A 21,968-nucleotide genomic window follows, 5' to 3' on the forward strand; every position below is an offset into this window, starting at 1 on the left:
CTGGGAACCCCTATTCCCAGATACGCCGACATCGTCTCTCTACACCTACGAATGAATGATGAATGCATGCATGCACGTACGCATGAGTAAAGCGAACAGGAAGAAGTGGCCACGGAGAAGCACCTAGGCGGCTTGTGACCATGCGGGTCGGGACGAGCGCATAGGGCCTCCACGCATTGATGTTGCCTTGTAAACTTGCTGAATTAAGGGCTTTGTTGGGGTGTGTTTTGCTCTCTCAGCCGCCGCCACCGCCGCGTGCTGGCGTGCCGCGCCTTGCGTGCGTGGGCAGCAGCCGCCGCCGCGTGCTGGCAGGCTGGTTGCCGTCATCGCGAGCGTGCGTGTGCGAGGAGGAAGAAGATTGAAAGAAGATTTGATGCTGACAGGTGGGTCTATCCTGTTATAATCATGTTTAATTTCAACCGAAGCAGTCACTAGTACTTTTAGGCAAAGATTAGTCAAAAATGGTAGTTTTCGGCACAAATTTATAAAGTGGTAGTTTGTAGGTACGGTTCCACGAAATGTGGTAGTTTTTATTAAATACTCGTTTGATTGACGTCTTCGTTCCTTCGTGCTGAACTGAAGTCCATGACCGGAGAGTGTTTGGTTCAAGTCCACGAAGTAGAAGCTCGTCTGGCCTCGCAACCTCAAAACTTTGCTTAGCATGGCCGTTGACCTAGGCGCCTTGATTCGCCTGCCCAGGCGCTAGAAATAGGTCGGCTGGGAGGTGCCTCACAACGAATCTTACTTTAATTAGCTACTAGCAAAAAGGCCCGTGCGTTGTAACGAGACAAAAAAAAGTTCATAATCTTCAATGCCCATGACCACATTTTGCTGCATCACCAAGATACACTGCCACTGTCAATTTCGTGAAATCATGAAGATTTTTTTAAAACGCGTGCACATATTTGAAATCATGAATACTTTTACAAATTTTCAAACATTTTCTAAAATCAAGAACAGTTTATGAATTCATGAAAATTTTATACTATTTGCAAACATTTTAAAAACATTGTGAACAATTTTTTAAACAATTTTCTTGAATCGGCGAACATTTCTCGAATCAAAGAACATTTTTTGGAAATTCGTGGAACCATTTCTGAAATTCTTTTGATTTATCAAACATTTTTTGATTTAACGAATATTTTTTGAAATGCACTATCATTTTTGAACCAGCAAACTTTTATGAATGAATAAATTGTTTTGTAAGGCACAAACAGTTTTTGAATTTTAAGGATATTTTTCATTCATGAACATTTTCTGAATGGGCGTAATTATGTACAATTTCATTAATATTTTTTCATACACGAACTTTTTAAAAAATCATAAACATTTTCTGATTTCCCGAACATTTGTTTTCAAAATTACGAACATTTTTGAATAAGCAAACATTTTTTACAAAATCCCGAACACTTTTCGAATCCACAAACATTTTATGATTTATTATACATTTTATTTCAAAATTCTCAGTTTTTTTAGTTTTCAGAACTTTTTGAAGTCCTAAATTATTTAATGTAGAACAAACCTATAAGAGAAAAGAGAAAGGAAAAATAAAAAGAAAACTTCAAAAACAGGCCGTCCGGACATGGGCCAGCGCAAATGGGCGCGCTGCGTCTTCTTCCCATTGTGTAGAACGCAATATAGGAAGTCCCTACTCCATGGGCCGGCCCAGGCAGAGGATTCCCCTGTGTGATTTTTTTTATGACTTATATGTGGCATTAGTGGATAGTTTTTGCACTTTTGGAGGCAATTTTCAAGACGTACGCTGAAGCAATAGCCCTTTATTATTATGTATAGATATTCTCTTGTGGGCCCGGTCTGGAACCAACAGTTTTTTTCATCATAACCCTTTTTCAGGCCAGGTATGCAACCAAACACTCCATGTGTGGGCAAGCTCAAAATTGCTAGCTTCCAGGCTTGGTCCAGGCATCAATTTTTTCAAGGCATAGAAACTAGGTCGTGAACCAAACACGCCGTAGTTCTTGCTTATACAGCAGGATCTTAGGCCTGACATTATCGACAGCTGAAGGTTAGAAATTACAACACAACTTTAGGGTCTTGCGAACTTGCTAGTTTAATCATTTCCTAATAAAACACAGGTCATTGCATGGAAATTGAAGTATTTTTAGATAATGAAGAAGACGGAAAGTATAAACAATACACCACCATTTTTAATCTCTTCTCTATCTACTACTTAAAAAAGTAAGGTTTTCATTTCACCTTTCTTCCCACCACCCATTCGTCCAAGCTTCCATGTAGTATATGTTAATCAATCTCCATAATTTACATACCTTTTCTGAACCAATTCCACTTTAATTACTTACCAAACTTCTAATCAAATTAAGGTAATTCATGGTCAAAATTCGATGAACATTTATTTACACAATCGCATTATTATTGATAGGTAAATCACAAGCTAATGTACTAGAATATTTATATCCCGTTGCAACGCATGGGAATTGTTATAGTCTTTTAGAGAGATGCACATATCTTCTTACTCAATCACACATGGACCTCTGATGCAGTCAAAAGATACATAAAATTACTTTAAAATTGTTGCCTCTAGCTCCACCACAGCATCTCAACATTTCTAGAAACCTTCAGTGTTGATAGAAGACTTTTTTTTGAGGCAATGTTGATAGAAGACATAAATGCATAAGTTCGAATGCACTAAGAGTTGCATATAATTTTTGGGCTACATAAAAGCCCATATGTTTTCTCTGACTCCTTTAGGCTTGCTAATAGTTTTCCTTCCCTTCCCTACACGACCTCCAATTTATCGACTAGTGCAATACGAAGCGCTGAAAAACGCATGCGATGCTCCTCACGCGCGCCCCTTTTGGCCGGCCCATGTGTGGGAAGGGCTCCTTTTCTTTTTGTTTTTCGTTTTCTTTTGGTTTTTGCTTCCTTAAATCAGATTCGGGATTTCCAAAATTGTCATGATTTTGAAAATCTTCATCAATTTTAAAACACTCCTAAAAATTACGAAAATGTTCATGAATTTAAAAAATTTAAAATTTGAAATATGTTTCGTAAAAATGTTCTGTAATCTGGGAAAAATATTCATGAATTTCATGATGTATTCGACGATCCAAAACAGTTCGCAAATATCTAATTGAAATTTGTTGTATTTGATGAATAAAATTCAATTCCATGATCTTTTTTGAATTTATGACAACATTTTGAATTGTATGAACAATTTCTGAATTTGATGATAATTTTTGAAATTCATAAACCTTTTCAGAAAAATACAATGTTTTTTTAATCGAGATGAACAAATTTTGAATTAGATGAAATTTGTTTTTGAATTTTATGAACAACAAATGTTCACGGTTTTAAAAAACCGCAAATTGGAAAAATATTCATAAAATGAAAAGGGAAAATAAAATTAAAATATATAACAAACAAGAAAAAAGGAAAGAGAAAACAAAAATAAAATAGAAAATAGAAAATGGAAGTGGAAAATATGAAAAATCGAACAGAAAATAATGGTCTGAACATTCTAGAGCGTGCGTTGAGCATCCGATGTAGACCTACGCGATAGTACTGCCAGCCTTTTTCGTCCCTTCATTCGCTCACTCACGTTCGCATTTTTTTCCTTTTCTTTCAGTTTTCTATGTTTCTACATACATCCTTTTTGTTTCTTCGCGGGTTTCTTGGTTTATCTATTTCTTCTTCGTCTTTTCACCACTTTCTTCGTTTATTCCATTTTTTACTGGTTTTTTCTTTTCTTTGTTTTTTCTTTTGTTCCTTTCTTTTTTTATTGGTTTTTCTTTTCTTTTATTGTGAAGACAGACCAGCAGCGTTGCCACGATTGATTGACATCTAGCGACGATTGCAACGCTGCACTAGTCAGAATCAATCAGAGAAACAAGCATCAACTTTAACCTTTCAGGAACCAGTTTCAAGAGGTGTTCATTTCTTTCTCTCTCTTCATCTCCATCAATCACATTTAAGTGATCGGGCATATACAGGAGAAAGTGAGAACTACGACTGTATGGACGAGCAAATAGAAACTCAAAACCAACACGCCTGCACACTGACTATACATGTCCGTGGACAGTTAGAGGGTTGGATTTGCTAAGTCTGGCTGCAGATGCTCTTAGTTTTTTGGATAGCCATGTGTTTGATGTGGAGGTGTAAATTAAACATAAGTAGGACATCTCCTATCCTAAAGGTAGATTTTCGTTGGTAAAATGTCATTTTGGACTAAGAAGCTTTTCGTTACATGCACGTCCGTCCGATTTGAATATTTGCGATGTTTATCAGAAAATCACCGTTAGACTGTTAAACAGTCTGCAAAAGTCATCGATTTTTGGTAGTAATGTTTCTCGATATAGCAGTAAACGGCTCGGTCTAGCTATCGTCGACGCCACCATGGCGCCCAACGGCACCTCCTCCCTGCGCGCAAACAGCCGAGCACGTCGTGGTCGCCACTGATACACCTCAGCGCCATGCTGCCAAGTACCACCAGCCGTCACAGCTTGAAGTCCTTGGAAGATCTGCCGTGCGTAGCACCTGCCGACCAGGCTTTGCCCGGCTGTGTCCCTCGGCAGTGACGAGGGGGAGGGAGGGTGGAGGGGGCTGGCGGCAGAGGGCGCTAGGGTTCCCCCGAGTCGCCTCAGAGAGGGACGCCCCAAAGGTTGGCCTTTAGTCCCGGTTTTAGACACAAACCGGGACTGAAGTTTTGCCTATATATATTTACGCCCCCCCCCCCTCCTTTGTGTCTTTGACCGTGCTTTGGTGGGAGCTTTGTGCTACTCTATTCTCACCTCCTATGCACATGATGTGTTTGATGAAATGCCCGAGCCACATTTAAGCTTTCTCCTCTTCAAGCTACATTTTTTTCAAGATTTGTTTAGGTTTGGCGGTGCACCAACTACACGAGTGTTCTAAAAGGTTAGCAACTTCATCGTTTCATCTCTCACTGCTAGTTTAGCTCATTTCAAATACTCTAGAAGCAGAGTGGTTTGTGGATTTTAGTGGAAAAGTGTATGTGATATTTTTTTTGATGTAGATGCACAATTTAAGTTGAAATTAACTTATCTGCCCGTACGCACAACACACGTACTGCCACTGCCAGTTTGCGACCGGCCAGCTCGCGTGGCGTGTGTCGTCAGGCCGCGACCGGAGGGTGACGACGCGACCAGGCACGCTGGCTGCCCTGAGCCGGAAGCAACGGAGCACACGGCCGGTGGTGGGTCGCTGGCCGGCCGCGCGAGACGCCAAGTCGCCGGTCCCCGCCGGCACGCACCAAACCGAGAGCTCTAATCTGTCGGAGCCTACGAACTCTGCCAGGTCCGAACTTGCATCGTCAACTGCCAAGACAAGATCACCCTGGGCCGTTAGATTTCCTGCACTCATCACTTCATCAGTCACCCTGGGCCCCTCTGCAAACGAGTAGACAACGACAACAGTCTCTCCGTATGAGCGCTGATTGGGATGGGCACCTAGCTCGGGATGAAGTTTCGCCGTGTATGTACATATGTACTAGAACTCACGCGCGCTATGTTGAAGCACACGATACTTCTCGCTGGCACCCCGCGGCTACTTCAAACTTTGCGATGGCGAAGGGAACACATATATCTCCTGAAATCATCATGGATAGTACAGGTATATAAAAATGGCTATCTGCGAAACAACATGTGTTTGGATGGTTAGGAGAGCGGTGGTATCCTCAGTCCATCAAGTTTCAAGTACTAGACTTGACATTGATGCTCACATAATTCTGGATTTATTTCAGGCTTCCGGCGATATTTGTTCAGTGGGAGGAGACATCCCCGTCGACTGCGAGACGCCTGTGGTGACTTTGTAAAATCTTAAAATGCTATGCCGGCTCAGTCATGCTCATAGGGATAGGGTGTGTGTGCGTGCGTTCGTAGAGGGTGAGTGTATGCTCGTGTATATGAGCGACTCCAATTGTATTGTGTCAAAGAAAATAACATGTCTATCATTTTCTCCCTTTTGCAGGCAATAAACATGTCAATCTAATTCTACTTGAAACATAAACACAAATGTGTGTTCACTTATACGAGCGAGGGATTAAGCTTCACAAACACCTCGTAGCTCGATGAATGCAAGTCTAGGACTCTAGAGAAAAACTGTGATTTTAGAAAAAGAACGCACTAGTATCGAGTAACCAACGCGCAATTAAAATTTGCAAAAGTGGTTGGAAATTCAACCAAAAGGCAGCCATCCTTTTCACCTTTTCGCCCTTTTTCCCTTCCAGAAATCAATCCTTTTTACCTGCTCCCTCGCATCGCTTCAAAGCCAAGCGAACCAACCCGTATCACGCCCCAACGGCCACGCCACCGCCAAGGCCAAGCCAAACCGCGCGCGCGCGCGGCCTCGCCTCCCCTCCCCTCCCGCACGGCCGCATAGATCCAATGCCGTTCGCGCCAGCGCCAATGGCGACTCCCGTTCGCACGCGCCGCTAGGCCCGAGCCCGCGCGCCTGCGGTGGTGTCGGCCATGGCGTCGCCGCGCCGGAATGCCTCCCATGGGGAGGCGGCGCGGTCGGACTCGTCGCCGACGTACACCCCCGCGACGCCCCGGTCGCGGTTCGCGGCGGAGTTCTCGCCCGAGGCGTTCGACGAGCCGGGGGCCGGGGAGGCGCCGTCGGCCAAGGAGAGCGTCACGGCCACCGTCCGCTTCCGGCCGCTCAGGTTTGCTTCGCCTGCGCCGTCACAGTGTACGTGGTTTGGTTGGGCTTTCGATTCGGGCAATGCGGAGTGACTCCGGTGGTGGTTTTGTTTGTGTGTGTGTGTGTGTGGAAGCTCGCGGGAGATTCGGCAGGGGGAGGAGATCGCGTGGTACGCGGATGGCGAGACCATCGTGCGGAGCGAGCACAATCCCAACATCGCTTATGCCTACGGTATGTAAGCCGAGTGATTGATTTTGAGACTCACTGAATTTGAAGTGTTGGAGAATGAGTGGATTGCTTGCGGGCCCGAAGTAGTAACAGGCTAACAATTGCTTCCTTTTGAACAAATGGCACGGTTCTGGTCTTCGGCACATATGCTGGAGAGCCTGGAGTAACAGTGTAACACAATCAATAGATTATTTCTTCAGCACAATTGATATATAATTGTGTAGGCAGACTATTCAATGGAATGATCAAATCAAACGTTTCTTCTTGAAGTCGCTACTGAAGCGCATTCATAAGCAACAGCAAAGTTCTGTTTTCAATTTCAAATTTCTTTTCGAAGTGGCTAATGGGAAGTTTACAACCAGATCGTGTGTTTGGACCAACTACGACAACACAACAGGTATATGATGTTGCGGCTCAACATGTTGTCGGTGGCGCCATGCAAGGAATAAATGGTACTGATCATGTATACTCTTGTTCCTCTGCTTTCTGTCTTGTAAAGAATTCTCGTCGGGCTACATATTGGTGTTCTCTTGGTAATTTGTTAAATGTTGCACTAGTTTATCTGAATGCAAAATTGTTTTGGGGTATTTACGAACATCACTGTAGTCTGTCAGGTTGAATTCAATAAATTACTGATTCATGTGAAAGTTCATTTATTCATATTAGTCTTAAGTGGTGAAATTAGGATGCCATCACACAATTACTGCTCTCAATTGCTGGGGAGGAATGACAAACTTCCCTTTTGTTTTTACTGTCACTCTGTCAGGTACAATATTTGCATATGGGGTTACAAGCAGTGGGAAGACACATACGATGCATGTACGTACATTTGTAGCAAGAAACTTGTTTTAGATACTGTCGTTCCTCAAAAAGTCATGGAATCCCAGTCTTGTGCTTGGGCAATTCTATGCAGTCCGAATTGTTTGAGATACACCTCTTGCTGAGATGTAGAGTTTGTTCTTCTAATCATCAGATGTGTAACATAGCAATTTGTTTTCAGTTCTCATTATAACTAGTGATAATAACCATTTATGCCCTTTTCTCTATACAAACATTAAACTATAATGTGTATACGCCAAACTTTTTTGATTTCTTCACATACACTTGCGCTATAAGCAGGGAGATCAAAGATCCCCAGGGATTATACCTTTGGCCGTGAAAGATGCGTTTGGCATAATACAAGAGGTATTACTCGAATCCATACCCTATGATGATTCGACCAAATCATTGTGAGTGAATTGCAGAAAACATCGACATTGAAGGCTAGTGTTGTAGATACCACACTTCTACAGTTTTGTGCCAAAAATCACTAATTCTGAGCCTAATTTTCTGCAAAAAACACTAGTTGACGGCTTAGACCGTTTTAAGCATGATTATGACAGATGGGACCTTCATTTGCCGACGTGGCGTACCGGTTCGTGATGGACGGCGTTAGAATGGGTCTTTTTACAAAAAAACTCCTCCCCTCCCTACCAAAATCTCTTCTCCTCCCTGAAAAAATGGGGATCGAGGTTTCCAGCACACCATCGCCCTCCCCTCCACTGACGTCGTCGTCGTGCTGTACCGCCGCCGCGGCCTGGCCCAAGGTGCTTCCGCCTCCTTCTTGCCGAGCACCCTCGTGGCCGTCCTGTCGTCGTCGCGTACATCGGGATGGACAGCCTCCGCTTCGTGTCTGTGGGCGGCGTAGATCCGCCCTCCAGCGGCTGCCGCGGATCCCTTCCATGGCGACGTAGACCCGACGGCGAGATAAATCCTCCCTCCCACGGCAGACTTGTTCCACGGGAATAGGGTGGCGCGCATGCTGCCGCAGCACCCCGTGAGCGTGCCCACCTCCGGTGTGGCGCCGGGGCCGACGAGGAAGATCTCGCGACCGAGCAATGTGGAGCTCGAGTGTGCTGGCGTGCGCGCCAGCAGCAGCTCCACTGCGTCGGCCTTGCCGCGTGCAGCAACAGCTCCAGCGCGCCAGCCCTGTGCCGGCCGGGCCACGAGCAACAGCAGCTCCATGAGATGTTGCGAGAGATGACACGAGCAGCAGCAACGCCGGCGTTTGGCCAGGCCGCGAGCAGCAGCTGCTGCGCTGGCGCTTGGCCGGGCCACGAGTAGTTTTGGGGCTGATTGCTTTTTTTGTTTTTGAATGAAGGTTGTCCCTGCAATACTACGGGGACTGTTTTGTAAATCCCAATAATCCCTCATATAACGATGTCTAACTTGAACCGTTATGCCACGTCATTGTTTGTGGGACCCAGCTGTCATAATCATGCTCAAAACGGTCTAAGTCATCAACTAGTGTTTTTTGCAAAAAATTAAGCTCGGAATTAGTGGTTTTTGGCATAAAACTGTAGAAGTGTGGTTTCTGCAACCCTAGCCTTCAATGTCGATGTTTTCTGCAATTCACTCAATCATTGTATTGATTTGGTTTTACTTTGTAGACCCTGAATCGGGAGTTTCTTCTTCGTGTATCATACTTGGAAATTTATAACGAGGTTGGTTGTTCCCAATTCTGCATTTCATTGTGCAGCCTTGATAAATTTAATTCTAGTCAGCACCTAGGTTGGTTTGTACTCTCTGATTGTTTTCATAACACCGGCAGCTAACCAGTGTTTCTATGTCACAGTAAAATGTAACAAACTTCAGTTTAGATAACCTTAAAGCGATGGGCATGAACGTCACACATGTAAATGCAGTTTTTTTCCTGGGTTCTTAACACAGTATTTACTTTGCTTCTTGCTTATGGCTTAACCTGGAATAGAAACATGCTAATAGTACTATGAAGCATGTGAAACAGGTTTGCTAATGATATACACAAATCATAGTAGTTGCACCGGTATTAGCGTAGTTATGCACTGATCAGTAATGCTAAGTCTCATTTAGGCCCAACGGTGATCATTAAGCTAAGATGAGGATGAAGCTCAACTTTCAGTGTCCTATAGGCTATAATCTGGACCCCTTTATTTATTATCTATCCAACCGCTGAAGAGTAAATTACAAAAAGAGAAAACCAACATAACCATGTCGTCCGGATCCTAAGTGAAACTATAATCCATTTTTGTAAAAATAACTTTTGCAAGTTACCAATAAAGAGTAGTTCCTGAAAGATGGGAATTGGTTGATGCAAGTGTAAAACTTACCTTTTTATGCCTACCTGGTTTTCTTACTTTTTTGCACGTACCCTGGGGAGTTACACATTTATGATCTAGGAATGTGGTTTTCTGAAATCATTTCTCCATAATATTTATTTTGAACTGAGTGACTCATTCTGAACAGTCAACTAAATGTGCATTTTTCTATAATAATTTCTATCTTGTATTAATTGGGAGCCTCACCCTTTATAGGTTGTGAACGATCTCCTAAATCCTGCAGGGAAGAATTTACGAATTAGGGAGGATCTTCAGGTTTGAAACATCTCTTTTTTAAGTAACAGGAGTCTCTATCACACAATCTGTGTACTTTTCTAGTTAACTAGTCGTAAATTTTAAAAGTTACTGAGATAATTCTTCTGAAATATTTTTTTACTGCTTCTAAAAGTTAATTTAACTAACTGAACACTGAACTTTCTTGAGGACTATTACTGGCCGATTGTCTCCATATAGTGTTGTCCATGGTACACAAGAATGCAGGTTGCTAATTGTTGGTCTAAGTACAGGTCATCGTTTTCCTACTCAAACATTTAAGTTAATTTAGACCACAAATTCGTGTACTTCCTGGAGTGTTTTTTCCCAACATATGAAAACTGCTTGATGGAGGATGCAAGAACATGATGGCATTATTTTGAAATCTTATAACATGGACAATCACACATAAAATGCTAATTGCTTACGGCATATGCAGCATGTGCATGACTCTCTTGAACTATATCACCATATTTTCTTGATTATAGTTCATTCTCACAGGGAACATTTGTTGAGGGCATAAAGGAAGAAGTAGTGTTATCTCCTACCCATGTTTTGTCCCTTATTGCAGCCGGAGAAGGTTCCTTTTATTTATTTTGTTGTTTCTTTGATGTACCTTTACCAGCAAGGTTGTATGAAGAATATCAGGATATCACTATGAGTCGACAGTAGTTATGAGGATAATTCTTATCTAATTGTCTTTCGTTAATATGCCTGGAACAAACTATCATGTAACGATGTTAAATTTTGTATAAAAGTAAATCTGATGATACTTCATAAGGGAACACGGCCATTTGGATATTTCTTTCTAGCTACTGTAGAATACCTGTGGATTGCTGATATAGCACATCTGCACATGTCTAGTTCGCCATATATCAACACATCCACAGAAGAATGAGTATATTTTATATATACGGATTGCAAACATGTCACTTGTTCATTTTATATTTTGGATAAACAGCATATGTTGCCTTGACTTACTAGATGGTATCCCAAATAATTTACTGCAAACATATAATCCAGGTTGATTGAAAAATGCACTATGATAAACACACAAATTGCACTTGTTGGTATACGGCTCCTCGGACTTTGTTAGTTACTGCTGTTCTTAGATTGAAATGCACATGTGGAACAATGTACTTATGACTTTACTGTGTTCTATTTTTTTTCAGAGCATAGGCATATTGGGTCCACTAACTTTAATCTTCTAAGTAGCCGAAGCCACACAATTTTCACACTGGTAATACAAGTGATTTCTTTATGTTCATAAACTAATGATTCTGCAGTTGGCATGTCAAAGAATGTGCGCTCCGTGCAAACCTTCTTCAATGTAATTTTGTGATATTTTTGTCATAATATGTGTAGTTACATGGAAGTCTTTTAACATATTTTCATTCGGCATACATCTTCTATAACTTTTCAATTTATTGTTTCACACAGACAGTAGAGAGCAGCCCCTTCTGTGAGTCTAATGAAGGAGAAACGGTTACTTTTTCGCAGCTGGTGAGATGCCCCCCCCCCCTCCGGTTCACAATCACTCTCATTACTCTAATTAATTGTACATATCTATATGCACGCTCCATATGCACTTGTGTCCATTTATTGCAGCATCTGAACATTATGTGCATTCATGCACCCAAAACATAATCATTTCTTAGTTTTGTCACTCATTTGCAGAACCTCATCGATCTGGCAGGTTCAGAGAGTTCAAGGGCTGAAACAACAGGAGCACGCCGGAAGGAAGGGTCTTATATCAATAAAAGTCTGCTGACTCTTGGAACGGTGGGCCTCAGTCCTGTAATCACAATTTGATGACAAGAATCTTTCCTAATATAGAGCTATAAACATGTTATGCTCATAATACTAAAATTCTATAAACTTATATATGTTGTTGCCTGCGCATTGTATGTGTAGACCGTGGCTTTGGGAGTTTATAACCTAAACCCTGTCTATGCTCCCAATGCCACAGCTCTGCATCCCTGATGTCGGTTAGTTATTTCACTTTCTAGAGGCATTTGTAAGCAAATTAGAAAGGGTTCAATGTGCACAGTGTATTAGTAACAACATCACGGAAAAACAAGACAATTTATTAAAAATTTAGCAGAACCACTATTATTCCATTCCATGTGTATTTATTTATTTATTGTTTATAATTTTTCCTAGTGATTTAGGGCAGAAGCTGGTTAAGTCATGAGGATTAGTTGTACTTTCTTAGTTTCTTATCTAAAATAATTTTTTGTGGATATTCCAGGTGATATCAAAACTGACTGACGGAAAAGCTACTCATGTTCCATTCCGGAACTCAAAATTAACACGTTTGCTGCAGTCATCCTTGAGTGGCCAAGGACGTGTGTCTGTGAGTTCTTCAGGATACTGCTTAAAAGTTATATTCTTTCATTTTTGGAATGGCAATCATTTGTGTATTGATTTTGTGCAGCTGATTTGCACGGTTACTCCAGCATCGAGCAACTCTGAAGAAACTCATAACACGTTAAAATTTGCCCACCGATCAAAGCACATTGAGATCCAAGCATTACAAAACAAGGTGGACATGCTTGCTTAACAGATTCTCCGCCTTATGTGTTTATCTCTGACTTCTTTTGTAACTGTATTCATGGTTTTCAGATTATTGATGAGAAATCTCTAATAAAGAAGTACCAAAGTGAAATTCGTCAACTAAGGGAAGAGCTAGAACAACTGAAAAGAGGGATCTTTACTGCCACTCCTTTGAAAGATGTCACAGAAGATAATATCATTCTTTGGAAACAGAAGGTGATACTTTTTTTATTGTCTCATTTAATGCTTTATGGATTTGTTGTCTTTCACTTTATTTATCATGCTTGAAGGAAATATTTCGGTGCATCACTGATGGATTCTAAGTTCGTAACTACTTATTCATCACATGAAAAGCTAGAAGATGGTAATGTCAAGCTTCAATCTAGACTGGAACAAGAAGAAGAAGCCAAAGCTGCTTTGCTTGGCAGGATACAGCGTCTAACAAAACTAATCCTGGTTTCCACCAGAGCAACCCAGACTACTAGATCATCTCAACATCCTGGCACAAGGCGCAGACATTCTTTTGGTGAAGGAGAGGTTTGAATATTCAGATAATGTTACAAAATGATATAATTCAATCAGCTTGCATTTGTCTTTTACCATGATGTCTTTTTCATTAGTTCTAATGCCTTTATTTTTCTAAAGTTTGTCTGCTAAAATTGCAGCTGGCATATCTCCCGCATAGAAGGCGAGATATTATCATGAATAACTATAGAAATGAGCTGGTTATGCCGATGGAAGGATTTGGTGAAGCACTTGAAATGTCTCCTAAGGAGGAGAAGCAAAGTCGTAAAGGGCTCCTTAACTGGTTCAAACTTCGGGTACACAAATCAGATACTTTTTAATTAACTGTATTTCAACATTATATTTAGCATGGTGAACAGTTGTGTTTTCCTTCTGATATTACATGTCAGAACCCAACTTATATCAAGCCATATGGCCTCATAAGAATGGTTATTTTAGACAATGTGGTGTATAGATGTAGTGCATCACAACATGATGTGCATGGCCGTATATGCGTCATCTCAGATTCCGTGAGAAACTTTTTAGTATGGATAAGGTTATGTTTTTTTTCAGAGCCAAGCCAGAACGAATGACCCATCTGCTTTGTCAGAGTTCTCGTTCACTCTGATCTTTATATTTTAATAACTGTATGCAGAAGCGTGATAGTGGTTCTGCTACCCTGGCATGTTCTGATGGTGGTAATTCTAGTTTGACCAAATCATTCACTGCTCCTCCAAAACGCCTGGAGGATGGGATTAGTTTTCTATCAGAACAGAGGACGTGGAATTCTATGCTGGATGAGAATGTACCAGCTGATTTTTTGAGTGTTGATCTTGGAATTCCTTCTGACAGCTCTCCTGTAGAAGAAATACTGACCGTACAAAGTGTGAGCACATTTTCCCTTTGTTTGCATTCCATTTAGACAAACAAAATGGGTTGCATTTCTAAATACAAAACGAAAAAGTAGGAGAAAAACAGAAGATGAACTTTAGCAGACTGGAATCAAAGCAAGTAACTGATATAAGTAGTCTAGTGCAAGCGTGCGTAGATAGCCTAAAAAGCATGTTATCGTTTCACATAATCTGCTCTATTGTATGGCTCAGGTCACCAGAAAAAGTGAAATCTTAGATGATGTTGATCTACTGAGGGAGCAGTTAAAGATTTCGTCAGGGGAGGCTGTGCTCCACGCAAACGTTGTAAAGCACCTCACAGAGGAAGCTGGAATAAGCGGAATAAACAAACAGATTGAGGTAAACCTCTCCCTGGTACACTTTTCGCTATTTTATTAGCACACTTGTTCTTCAAAATTGTGCCTTTGTCTGAAGATGGAAAAGATGGCCAATGATGAGATTAAATGCAAGCGGCAGATAGTATCTTTGGAAAATCAGAATGTTCATTCAGTGGTAGACAGTCAAGAAAAGCTTGACACTTCAGAACTTTCACCGGTAATGTTTATGTGCACTATATGCGGTTTTGACCTTGATCTTTTGATATGCATACATAACAGACTATTTCATTGTCTTCAGTATTACGATAAGATACTTAAGCAACTCAATGAGAAGGCCTTTCAACTTGAGGTATGGAGGCGTTCTACTGAACCTTTCCTCTTTTATTCTCTTCTTAATACAAATGTGACCAGTTTTTCTGCATGTTATGAATACTGTTTGATGAAGCTCAACCCTCTCTCGAACTGAGCTATTTCAGCTTTTTATCAGAAAAATGGAATGAGCACTAAAGCTAAGGTATTTGAAACTAAAATTTGCAATTGTCAGGTACAAAACGGTCCACATTAGCATATACTCCAAAAGAGGGGACACATACATGAAAACCAAAGCATTCTGAATTTCTGTAGTAAAACCATGCTGAATCCATTGCGTTTTGAATTGGTTAGTATTGTTGGGAAGGAGCACTGAAACTAGAAATTTTGATGCAGTGATTCCAAATTTCCTGTTATGTACTGATGTTTTCTCACCCAAAATTGTACTTCCTTCACAAGAGAGCACCCCTTTGTTTACCCAAGTTGGCCTGCTATATGCTCATCCTCTCTTATTGAACTGTATGGCTGGTAACAAAAAAGTTTGTATGTTGAATGAATATTGTTGAATGTGCCGCTATAGTTACTTTCTTTCAGTTATTGCAAGGTCATTTTCTGTATGTACTGCAGGTGAAAACAGCAGATAACAGGATACTGGAAGACCAGCTAGAGAAAAAGGTTATATTTGATTATATGTTTAGAAATAAGCGCAAAAGTTTGTAACTTACAAGTTTTCTTTATCAGGCAAGCGAATGTGAAGAGTTGCAAGAAACGGTTGTTTACTTGAAAGAACATATCGTCCAAGCTCTTCAAATTGACGAGTTTTTACCAGAAAGAGTCAGATTGCAGCAGCAAACAGGCATCGACCATGACGTTGGATCACAAGTTCATAATGATAATCCGTTATCCAGTGCTGTATCTGAAAAGCCACTGGAAAACACATCACAGGTTTGCCTTTTCTCTACACTCTGGTCCATCATCCTTTCGTTCAGATGCAAGTCCAATTTTCCTATCCTCTGAAGTCTGAAGTGAAGCCTATGTAGCCCGGTGCTTGGCACATATATCCTGTTTGTCGTGCATCTCATGATAAGATTGGTCTAGATGACATTATACCTTTTGCCCTTGCCTGTCACGATAACGAACGTACACTTGCCATGTATTTAATTATTGCTAATTAGTAATACAGTTTTCAGTTTTCTTCAAATCCAATATAATCCTGAAATTAGTGCTTCCATATAGGGCATTGGAGAATTAGCCTGTCGTGAATGTCGCTCTTCCATTCATCTAATTTGGCACATTACCTCTTTTTAGTTTATATATGCGTTACTCATATAGCTACTTTATCTGATTGGGCTACCCAAATTTTGGTGTTCTTATGTTACTTGCATTGCTCTCCAGTCAGAGATCGATGAACTGAAGCAGAGACTGTGCGAACTCGCTGAAGCCAAAGTTCAGCTAGAGGTCCGTAACCAGGAACTTCTGGAGGAAAGCACGTACGCCAAGGGCCTGGCCTCAGCCGCGGGTGTCGAACTGCGAGCGCTTTCTGAAGAAGTCACCAAACTCGTGAAGCAGAAGGAGAAGCTCGCCAGCGAGTTGGAGTCAGCGAGAAACTCGACTCCACGAAGAGCAAGCCATAGCCCGAGGGCAGCTCGAAAGGGCAGCCACGTCGAACGACACGAGCCAGGTGGTAAAAGAGACGCGAACTCAAGCAGCCAGAGGGAGCAAGCTCTGGAGGCCATGCTCGCGGAGAAGGAGCAGAGAGAAGCTGAACTCGAGAAGAAAATCGAGGAGTCGAAGCAGAAGGAGGCGTTCCTGGAGGGCGAGCTCGCGAACATATGGACCCTGGTGGCGAAACTGAGGAAGGCCGAGGGAAACTGCGAAGATGTCATACACGATTTGATCGTGGATCATGAGCCATGACCCTCGAGATTGTGAATTGATGATGGTAGAAATAGTCCTCTGTACAGTATATCTGATCATACGATCTTCGGTACGTGTACGTGTGTTGTGCTTGCAGGTTGTGGGTTTTTTGTGTGTATAAGAGAACTACACCCCCGATGTGAACGAGTGTTTGCTGTCTGTATATTTGTGGAACATTCATTTGTAGTGAGAATCAGTGGGTGGTGCAGGTCCTGTGCGACTATGCCTATGCTGTGATGACAATGCCACTGGCCTGATTGGTTAATGTAATTTTTGGTTATTGGCAATTGGCAATATAGCACTCCCTCCGTCCCATAATATAAGAGCGCTTTTGACACTAGTTCGTCGAATGTGGTTATATGTTGAGTGTTACGGCTTACAATCAACTTGAAGCATGTGAGTATATCTGCAGTGTATTGTGTTGATCCTCATTTTCTCAGGACCGCTCGCAACTAGAGTATCTTGTTTACTGTTCATCGCAGAGAAGCATACGCGACCCTGTTTCCTTTGCCGAACATATTTCTGGTTATCGTGTGGCCACGGTGCGAGCTATCTCTCCCTGGTCGTCGGCCGAACTGGCGCCGCAGCTGGCCGTTCGTGGCGATCGTGCTCGAACAGAAAAAGCGGCAGCGACGGCTCCCCTCCCATCGGTGAGGTCAGGTCAGATCACAGGGACCGCAGACTTCTTCCTCCTGTGCAGTGCAAGGCAGGCAGGCAGGCACCGGCCAGGTCGTGGAAAGAAGGCGCAGAGCAACTTTACAAGCGCGTCTGGACAAGCCATCCTCGCCGCGCCACGCCGAAAGTCTCGCTTTCGGATGTCGCGCTTACGTGCCGCCGCTGCGGTTCGTTGACGCCGCAGCCGCATGCGTGCGTGGCGAAGCGACATTGCCCTGTGACATCAACGTGCTAGAGCAGAAGTGGCAGCTTGCAAGTCAAGCCTGGTGCATGCAGTGACTAGCTCCGTTCTCCTGTTTTTTCATGGGGACGCAAACAGTGCGTGAAAGTGGAACATGCCGCAGGGCCGCGGTTTTCAAACTTAGCCTGCAGTGCCGTGCGCGTTTTTTGTGTGCGTGCGTGTGTGGAGGAGTTTCGTGGAGTGCAAGTTTGCAAGTTATTTGCTCTGGCTTTGGACTGGTCCGTCTCAGAGCAGCTGCGGGGGTCAGGCTTGGCGGAACTGAAACGCAAAATCGCCTACACAAAACTGCGGAGGCTCTGCTGATCTAGCCGTGTAACATGTTCCTTGTACTGTTTCTCGCGGGCTCGCATATACTACGTCCATGCACGGCATGCACCCCGTAAAAGTTGGTGGGCCGCGCGGCGTCGAACGTGGGTCGTCGCGTGCATGTGCGTCCGGCGACCCCCTCACTCACTATCAGGGCAGGCCACCAAATGATTGCCGCAAATTAACGGAGCAAAGTATGCGTCTGTACACTACAATAATACACTCTCAAGTGGTACGTACCAACGGGAATCAGATCGTAACCGCCTTTTTCACGTACCATAGTTGGTGATTAGTGTGCGTGTAGACGGCGTAATGAGTGCACGATCAGATCAACCACCCAAAGGAATCATCAAAACTCAAAAGCCCCATCTGGTGACAAAGATCCCCGACTTTTGCCATCACCTAAAGTACCAGCGGCACCTATGATGTGACACGAGCAAGGCACTACGGGCGACAGCGACGCCGAGGACACTTTCCAAGGACCCTCGTCGTCGTACCCAGCGTGGTTGGCAGACGCCGTCGCGGCTCCATTGGCTGCACGCTCGCATAATCGTTGGGCAGCGGTGATTTACACCGGCCCCTTGGGTCAACTAGTTTGACGACCGGAACAGGTAAGCAAAGACACTCAAGACAAAGTGCTGGAATTTTATCTATTTTGAGCCTAGCCCAGTTTCAGAAATTCCTAATAAATTCTAGAGGCCCACACAGCTTATTCGTGCAAGGCAAGAGGTGGAACAAAAGTTTAGTCCCACATTGCTAGTTTAGAGGGAGTTGGACCTCTTTATAAGGGAGATTCTTTTCCCACTTGTATGAGCATGAGAACAAGAGGGACATCCACGCACGCTCCTCCTCCGCCCGCGCCGTGGGTTGCGGAACCGCACCTTTTGATTCTGGTACGGGAGAAGGGTGATAAGCTTTTTGGGGAGCGCTCCGCGCGACTACTGACCTCTCCATCACGGACTCCGACGACTTCTTCCCCGACGTCGACGACATGGCTGGCGAGGATGTCGACCCCAAGTCCAGTGCTTCTGCTGCTGCTGTCCCGTATGCGTTCTTTGCTTTAGTGTTTGCCCTACATATGTTAGGTTCTACTTCATACATGCAACATGATCTACTGTCTGTCCTAGATGTGTTTAGTTCAAGTTCATATATGCAGATGCTATTTACTTTCTCTCCGTCAGAGTGCATGACTTGCTTTATCGCGGCTATATTAGTCATGCTTTATCTAGTATTTCTGTTAATAAAATCATTTGGTAAATTGCTCATATTTCCAACAATCCAAAAACCTTATTATAGGCAATTTACCCCAAGTGGTTTTGCTGCTTCCATGAGACCTCCTATGTTTGAGGGTATCCTCTATAAGAGGTGGCGCGTGAGAGCAATCTTATGGTTTCAAACCATGAGTTGCTATGACGCCACTCTTGGCAAACCTGAAGGAGAGCTTGATGCTCAACAGGCACAAACTTTTCAGAAAATGGATACTCTGTTTAAGGCTGCTCTCTTGAGTGTTCTTGGTGAGAACATAGTTGATGCTTATGCGTCAATTGATAATGGAAAAGATATGTGGGATGCACTCGAGGCCAAGTTTGGGGTCTCGGATGCTGACACTGAGCTGTACATCATGGAGCAATTCTATGATTACAGGATGACTGAAGAGCGCTCCGTGGTTGAGCAAGCTCATGAGATACAGTCATTTCCTAGAGAACTTGAGCACTTCAGTTGTATGCTACCGGACAAGTTTGTTGCCGAAGGTATCATCACTAAGCTTCCTCCTTCATGGAGGAACTTTGCTACCTTGCTGAAGCATAAGAGGCAGGAGTTTTCCGTCCCGGATCTCATTGGCACTCTTGATGTGGAAGAAAAGGCGAGAGCAAAGGACACACGTGCTCGAGGTATTGAGGGAGGATCTAGTGCCAATGTGGTACAGAAGCAGAATTTCCAGCCCCACAAGTTCAAGAACAAGGGCAAGTTTGATGGTAAAGCAAAGTTTGATGGGAAGAACAAGGCTGTCCAGCACAAGAACTTCAAGAAGAAGAATGACAAGAAGAAAGGTGTCTGTCATGTGTGTGGGGATCCTGATCATTGGGCACCTAGTTGCCCTAATCGCTATGACAAGCGTCATCCTGGGAAAGGCGGCAAGACCGCTAATGTTGTCACTGGAGACACTGACATGAAGGATGCTGGGTATGGTATATTTCCCACTATTCTTTGAGTATGTCATTCTCCTGATTGGTTGATTGACACGGGTGCTAATGTGCATGTATGCGGTGACATTTCCATGTTTTCGTCTTATCAGACCGCAGGGACTTCAACCGTGCTGATGGGCAACGGTTCAAGTGCTTCTGTTCGTGGTGTTGGCATGGTCGATCTGAAGTTTACTTCGGGGAAGATCGTGCGGCTGAAGAACGTGCATTATGTCCCCTCCGTCAATAAAAATCTTGTTAGCGGATCTCTTCTGTGTAGAGATGGCTACAAGCTTGTCTTTGAGTCGAATAAATTTGTAATATCCAAGTATGGAACCTTTGTTGGTAAAGGCTATGAGTCAGGAGGCATGTTTCGTTTATCCTTATCAGACGTTTGCAATAAAGTTGTTAATCATGTTTACAACAATAGTGAATCAAATGTGTGGCATTCACTTCTTTGTCATGTTAACTTTGGTTGCATGTCGCGACTAGCAAAGTTGAACTTAATCCCTAGTTTCACCACTGTCAAGGGATCTAAGTGTCAAGTGTGTGTGCAAGCTAAGCAACCTTGTAAGTCTCACACGACTGCGGAAACGAGAAATCTTGCACCACTAGAACTCATACATTCAGATCTATGTGAAATGAATGGTGTTTTGACAAAAGGTGGAAATAAATATTTCATGACGTTAATTGACGACTCCACTAGATACTGCCGTGTGTACCTTCTGAAATCTAAGGATGAGGCTTTGAACTTTTTCAAGATCTATAGAGCTGAAGTGAAAAACCAACTTGATCGAAAAATCAAGAGGCTTAGGTCCGACCGTGGTGGAGAGTATTTTTCCAATGAATTTGATGCTTTTTGTGCGGAACATGGTATAATCCATGAGAGGACGCCTCCCTACTCACCTCAGTCAAATGGGGTGGCCGAAAGAAAGAAACGTACTCTAACTAATTTGGTTAACGCCATGTTAGACACATCGGGTCTCTCCAAGGCATGGTGGGGGGAGGCGATATTGACAGCATGTCATGTCCTAAACCGAGTCCCCACAAAGAACAAAGAGATAATTCCATTCGAGGAATGGGAGAAGAAAAGGTTAAAACTCTCTTATCTGCGAATATGGGGTTGTTTGGCGAAAGTCAATGTTCCAATTCCAAAGAAGCGGAGGCTTGGACCAAAGACTGTGGATTGTGTTTTCCTGGGATATGCTTTTCATAGCATTGGTTATAGATTCTTGGTTGTAAAATCTGAGGTATCTGACATGCATGTCAGTACGATCATGGAGTCGAATGATGCGACTTTCTTTGAAGATATCTTTCCCATGAAGGATATGGCTACCTCATCTAATCAGGAGATGCCTAGTTCATTGAATCAGGAACTAGTTACAATTACTGAACCTGCCATTTCGATGGAACACTTTGAAAGTCCTGTGGAGGAGAACAATGAAGTTCCTACTAGGAGCAAGAGACAGAGGACTGCAAAGTCCTTTGGTGATGATTTTCTTGTGTATCTCATAGATGACACTCCCAGTTCTATTTCAGAGGCTTATGCATCTGAAGATGCTGACTACTGGAAGGAAGCTGTTCGTAGCGAGATGGATTCCATCTTGGCGAATGAAACTTGGGAGATAACTGATCGTCCTTATGGGTGCAAACCTATAGGATGCAAATGGGTATTCAAGAAGAAGCTTAGGCCTGATGGTACTATTGAAAAGTACAAGCTCGACTCGTGGCTAAGGGTTATACCCAAAAGGAAGGAGAAGACTTCTTTGATACTTACTCACCTGTGGCTCGAC

At 43.0% G+C, this 21,968-nt stretch overlaps 1 protein-coding gene across 3 annotated transcripts; it reads left to right on the top strand.

The window, feature by feature from the left end:
- Positions 1-6,316: 6,316 nt before the first annotated feature.
- Positions 6,317-17,057, top strand: LOC109760621 (kinesin-like protein KIN-7D, chloroplastic). Of its 3 annotated transcripts, XM_020319432.4 has the most exons (23): positions 6,317-6,661; positions 6,773-6,870; positions 7,230-7,319; positions 7,634-7,686; positions 7,987-8,052; positions 9,297-9,350; positions 10,200-10,259; positions 10,758-10,836; positions 11,429-11,496; positions 11,697-11,759; positions 11,934-12,038; positions 12,508-12,612; positions 12,694-12,801; positions 12,882-13,028; positions 13,167-13,349; positions 13,478-13,633; positions 13,972-14,202; positions 14,420-14,566; positions 14,642-14,761; positions 14,843-14,893; positions 15,481-15,528; positions 15,595-15,798; positions 16,249-17,057. In XM_020319432.4, the coding sequence occupies exons 1-23, from the start codon at positions 6,468-6,470 to the stop codon at positions 16,768-16,770; spliced, it is 2,952 nt and encodes a 983-aa protein (XP_020175021.1). In that variant the 5' UTR covers positions 6,317-6,467; the 3' UTR covers positions 16,771-17,057. The 3 variants fall into 3 exon arrangements, with proteins under 3 accessions (XP_020175021.1, XP_020175022.1, XP_020175023.1); XM_020319433.4 differs by lacking the exon at positions 13,972-14,202; XM_020319434.4 differs by lacking the exons at positions 6,317-6,661; positions 6,773-6,870; positions 7,230-7,319; positions 7,634-7,686; positions 7,987-8,052 and adding an exon at positions 8,148-8,453.
- Positions 17,058-21,968: the final 4,911 nt, after the last annotated feature.

This window comes from Aegilops tauschii, chromosome 7 (assembly GCF_002575655.3).
Source record: "Aegilops tauschii subsp. strangulata cultivar AL8/78 chromosome 7, Aet v6.0, whole genome shotgun sequence".
Lineage (NCBI taxonomy): Eukaryota > Viridiplantae > Streptophyta > Magnoliopsida > Poales > Poaceae > Aegilops > Aegilops tauschii.